This window comes from Priapulus caudatus, unplaced genomic scaffold (genome assembly GCF_000485595.1).
Source record: "Priapulus caudatus unplaced genomic scaffold, Priapulus_caudatus-5.0.1 Scaffold1221, whole genome shotgun sequence".
In the NCBI taxonomy this organism is placed as follows: Eukaryota; Metazoa; Priapulida; class Priapulimorpha; order Priapulimorphida; family Priapulidae; genus Priapulus; species Priapulus caudatus.
This window is the reverse complement of record NW_014578282.1, coordinates 30028-35919: the sequence shown is the minus strand read 5'-3', so window position 1 is coordinate 35919 and position 5892 is coordinate 30028. Positions and strand designations below refer to the sequence as shown.

General features: G+C 43.1%; 1 protein-coding gene across 2 annotated transcripts in view; it reads left to right on the top strand.

The window, feature by feature from the left end:
- Positions 1 to 4770, top strand: part of LOC106815868 (spartin-like) — a 15629-nt gene extending 10859 nt beyond the window's left edge. For both annotated transcript variants that reach the window (XM_014820393.1, XM_014820392.1), the window contains one exon: positions 3507 to 4770. In XM_014820393.1, the coding sequence (XP_014675879.1) occupies positions 3507 to 3717 (211 nt within the window). In that variant the 3' untranslated portion in view covers positions 3718 to 4770. The remainder of the gene's footprint in view (positions 1 to 3506) is intronic.
- Positions 4771 to 5892: the final 1122 nt, after the last annotated feature.

Here is a 5892-nt window from a genome sequence, read left to right as displayed (position 1 = left end):
GTTTCCAATGTGGATCCGGCCGTGTTCTACTGGTTGGCTGAGTCTGGTAGATTGATGGGAGTAGTGGCTTGTCATGTGGACGACTTCATTTGGGGAGGAACTCCTGAGTTTCAAACAACAATCATTGAAAGTATCAGGACAACGTTCCATGTTGGTAGAGAAGATGCTGGAACATTCAAATATATCGGCATGAATCTTTCGTACAAGAATGGGGACATTTATCTCGACCAGAACGAATACGCTGGGAGTCGTGCACCTATTCAGATTGAGAAGACCAGATCATTGCAGAAAGATGCAGATGTAACGGACAGCGAGCGTCAGATATTGAGGTCTAAAATCGGTCAGATTCTGTGGATAGCACACCAGAGTAGACCAGATATCATATTTGATGCTAGTAACTTGGCAGCGACTATCAAACATGCTAAAGTGAGTGATCTGTTGGATGCTAATAAGCTGATTAAGATGGTCAACTCTGAGAAATTAGCACTCAAGTTCCAATGTCTTGAGGGACAGTTATCAATGTTTGTCTACAGTGATGCTTTACTCGGAAATCGGACTGATGGTAGCACACAGGGTGGGCATCTGGTTTGTCTAGTTGATGAACATGGAAAACTGGTGCCAATATGTATGGAGTTCTAAGAAAATTCGTAGGGTCGTCCGTAGTACCTTAGCCGCAGAGACAGTTTCTTTGGCTGATGGGATAGACACGGGTGTGTTTTTGTCGGCACTGTTCGCAGAGCTTACCACTGCAGTGCCTGATTCCATGACAATACCACTGGTCTGTGTAACTGATTGCAAGTCATTATGTGAGGCGATGAAGTCTACAAAATTTGTTACAGAGAAACGTTTGCGGATAGAAATAAGTGGAATTAAAGACATGATCGAAAGTGGACAGGTTCGAGAAATTAGGTGGTCTAACACTGACACTTAGTTAGCGGATTGTCTCACAAAACGTGGCGCATCTCCACTAGTTCTAATGAAAACTCTGGAAACTGGTATTATTCTGCAATAATACACTTGTGACGAGACGTGAATGAACATTTTGCAATCAGTGACAATTTATTGCATTATGACCTTCAGACAACAATGTTTATAATAGCATCAGTGCTAATTGTTTGTTACAAACTGTTCAAACATAATCATGTGTGTATGGTTTAGTAATTTGGTTTTTTTTTATCTTGTATATTTTTGCATGTCTGAGTACGTTTATGCTAGGGTATGTGTTGTGTGTGCTAACAACAAACAAACTTTTTTTTCGTATTTGTTGTTTATTGAACTCAGAAGATTGATTTATGTAAAACTTAAAAAAACATGAAGACCACAGAGGTGGGGAGATTGTTACGTAGTTGTACCTATCGACCTGAGTTAGAACCATGCCAACTTTACCAGTGTGAGTTATCTCCTTCCCCAGGCGCGCAAATCCATTTTGAAATGGGGGGACACGAGTAGCGGAGCACTGCGAAGGGGGGGGTGACTGGGGCTCCGTCTCCGCAGGTAAGTTTTTTGAAATAGACCCGCTCCAGCATAGTCCGTTTTCTGGGAGGGAGACGTGGGAGAGGGTGTCCGAGCGCTCCTCTGGGAGCCGGCCCTGTACACCCCTGCAGACACAGCTAGCGGTTCAACCACACACACACAACACACACACACACCACACATCCACAAACAGCACACATGCATTTGGTTTGTGATAAGATTACCGGGAAACGGTGTGTCCACCCATGCGAGTGGGGGCGGGCAGTCATAAAGCAAGAAAAACAAAAAAGCGGCGCGGCAGCAAATCGCACATCATTTGGTGTTGAGGACTGATCAAAAATACAATTGGTTCCGTATTATTGTTGGTCGCAGTCATATCAGATAGATCATCATTTGCAATGAAAAATTACATTATTAAAACCGGGACTGCTCAGTTACTGAGGTGTCCTCTTTGCGCTGAACTCTGCCTCGCCTGCTTACGCCTAAACTCTTGAATCAGGTGTCTAATGTGAGCTGATATCCTAACTTTCATAAACATACTTTCTCTGATGATTTCTGCATAAAATTATTTGATATAAGAAAAAAAACGTGTTAAAGAAGAACACTACTTATACATTTATCAAGACAAGTCGGGCCATTTTTCTGAAGTTCTCGGGCCATGATCATTTTTATGCTGCTCACATTGCACTTGAATGAAGTAAAGAAGCTGGCAAAAAAAAGAAATAGAAAAGGGAAAGACCCTAAGATCTTGATGAGCAGGCTATCACAACAGATAAACAAGGGTATTTCAGAACTTTCACAAAACAAACACACATCACTACACAACACACACCCACACACGCGATCACACACAGCACACACTTACCATCAAAAATCATTGGTGATCCAAATCGGGTGGTGGGGGGGGACAGATTTTGATATGATGTCCCCCTTCTGAAAATTCGTGGGGGGACATGTCCCCCTGTCCCCCCTGGATTTGCGCCCCTGCCCTTCCCGTCTGGACCGGAAGCGGATGCCCAGCTCGCGCATGTGCGTGAGGGGGGTTGTTATTGGGGTGCTGTTGTACCGTAGAGTTTGGACGCTCGCCCGAAACTGGACGCTCCTAAGTGTGTATGCGAGCAGGCACCTCTTGTTTTGCAGTAGTCATCTGCACATCTCGTCCATCAAAAACAGTCGCAATAAACAAACATGGCGGCCAACTCGGTCACTCATGGAAACATTTGATTGAAACAATTTGCAATGTAGTAAGTTAGTAAGACTGTGTTATGTGTGTCACGTTACAAGGCGAATCAACAAGAAAACAAAAGAGCATGGCTACTATTTCCTACGGTGGGCATATGTTTCCATGAACCAAAGTATGGTCGTGACGTCAGTGTACGTCAGTGTGACGTCAGTGGCTATCTACCACCATAGACCAATCACGCACGCACATCTATGTATGCATGGCACATCCATAATATGTTATTCTAATTACGCTGAATAGCCGAGCTCATACGCCGGCGTGCGTTACATCTGGTATTTGGTATCAAGGTCGTTGGTTCGATTCCCATCTGTTTATTTTTTTATTTTTCTATCTTTATCCATTTAACTATTTTTTCCCAATTAACGCAAATATTTACATGATTTATTTACAATTTTTTATTACATTTTTTTTTAAATTAAATTTATTAGTGTTAATTAAATTTCATTAGGGTTATGGTTAGGGAGTAGGGCGTAGCACGCAACCACCAGCACCATCAGCAGGCTGTATGCATTCAACTTCGGAGAAAGCCGAGTTTGTGCGTGACGTCAGTGTACGTCACGACCATACTTTGGTTCATGGAAACATATGCCAACCATTTCCTACGGCCCTGCAAAACAAGATTCAAACAAAAAGAAAACAAGAAAAACAGAGCATGCGCGCATGCGCACTTAGGAGCGTCCAGTTTCGGGCGAGCGTTCAAACTCTACGGGACACTGTGATGTGCTGTTTGAAGTAAACAAAGTCTGTACTGTTAGAGTGAGTTTGTATAGTATTATCGATCCAACACTAGGTATGGTCCAGAGGTGGGTAGAGCAACGGATACTGCGCTTGATGCTGCGATAAATACCGGATTCACTGTGTACAACGTCCAGCATATGGGCATAAAGGCACTTGCTACACGAACAGCCAAAGAGACAGGACGCACTGTTGTCGAGGACTACACTGGAGAGAACATGAAGCCCAGTGATGTCACCAGCCACCATGTTGCAAAACGTGAATGACAAAAAGACAGATAGTGCAGAAAATAAGGCTTATCATTATTGTTATCATAATATCATATTGTTATGTGTGGCTGTTGATGATGGCAATGTATTTTACTATTCCAATTTCACCTGTGATCAGTTGTCAGTTGATTGTGCGATTGAGTTGTCAATTGTGTGGTGGCCAATTGAAGCATTTCATGCAAATAATTGCAACAAAATATTTTTGCAGCTGGGCTATATCTGGCATGATGATTTATGAATGTGCTGATCAAAACCCATTTAATGTTTTAATTTCCATTTAATGGGGTATTTGCGTTTGCACTTACAACCAGGCATATTGTGTCACCTACTGGTGAGACGTATTTCTGGTCATTTTCACACAGGAAAAAGACAGGTCTAAAAGCACTGCCTGCTGTAGCAGGATGCACTCTGATTGGTGGTAACTGGATAAAATTAGGTCAGAGGTTAGTGGGCCTGGATACTGGTACAAACCAGGAGAAATCTACTTTAATGCTTCAGTAATAATCATGGTACGCTCTTACTTTCTGCTTCCCGTAATTCTTGTTCATGGTACAGGTTTGTCTGTATGTGTCAGCTAATATATAGTTTACAGGAGCGTAGCTAACCCATTTTGTCTGAGGAGGGGGGGGGGCAAAGCCACGTCCATGGTGTGACCGTCATTGACCATGTATTCTATCTATTTTTTCTGGGGACATGCCCCCTTGCATTTTCCTGCTAGCTACGGCCCTGATTTATTTAGTTGGATATGTTATACACTCTTATTATATGCTGTGATATTATCCTAGTATTAAGGGTAATTTACTTGCAAGTTGTTGTACATAGTGCAATTTTGGAACTTCATTGAATAAAACAAAGTTTTCCATTCATCTAAATATATCAAAATATGACCTGCTTAGCTATCTACAGACTACATTCCCTGGTACATGGTCATGAGTATTATGCATATATACCATATATATATAATTCCAGTATTGAAAATTTGCAGTTGTCTAACTTGTATATACGTCATGTAAATTTTGCCTGATGATAAATATATCTCATTCTATAGGACATGCTCTTATACTAGCTTTAACTTGTATTAATCGCAGTGATTACGTACTGCTTACTAATCGTTTTATCTTTTATCCACATGGTTACCCATGGTAACAAGTACACAACAACAAGACTAACATCTAGATTATAAAATATTGTAGACGTGGTGACAGTACTATTCCTGATGCTAATCACTTTGGTTATTGTCTTGTTTTCTTCTCACCCGTTATTCTCTTGCTCTCCCATTGACTTCACCGTCACGACCATACAGTGTACCTGTAACGTCCACCGAAGCGGAACTGGCTGGAAACAGGATTGCACACATTCGTGTATCAGTGCTGCATCTTTACGTACATGAGATGGAGAGAATGCGTGCAAGCGGAAAGAGAGAGAGAGAGAGAGAGACAGGAAAATAGAGAGGGGAGGTGAGATATGACGAGTGAAGGGAGGTGGGATAGAACAAGAGCGGGGAAGTGAGATAGAACAATAGAACAAGAGAGGGGAGGTGAGATAGACAGAGAGAAAGGGAAATGAGATAGAACAAGAGAGGGGGTGAGATAGGACGAGAGAGGGGAGACGAGACAGAACAGGAAAGGAGATGTGATACAAAACGAGAGGGGAGATGAGATAGAATAAGAGAGGGGAGGTGAGATAGGACGAGAGAGGGGAGGTGAGATAGGACGAGAGAGGGGAGTCGAGATAGAACAGGAAAGGGGATGTGAGACAAAACGAGAGGGGAGATGAGATAGAATAAGAGAGGGGGCTCTCTCCGCCCCTCTTTTCCTCCCCCTCTCCTCGTTTTCTCTCTCTCTCGCTCCCTCTCTCGCTTTCACTTTCTCACACACTCATTCTCCCCCGCTCTTCTCGATGTCTTTCTCTTTCTTTTTCATTCTCCCTATTACTTTCCTCCCCCTCTATCTCTCATACACACGCACGGGCGCACGCGCGCACACACATAACGACGCGCACGTACACCGACAGATCAACGGAAACAGATCTCTCTCTCTCTCTCTCTCTCTCTCTCTCTCTCTCTCTCTCTCTCTCTCTCTCTCTCGTTGGTCGGTCGGGTCGCTGGTCGGTTTCGCCTCGAGAGACGGGAAGGGAGAAGAGAGAAGGGAGAGAGGAGATNACTTAGGAACA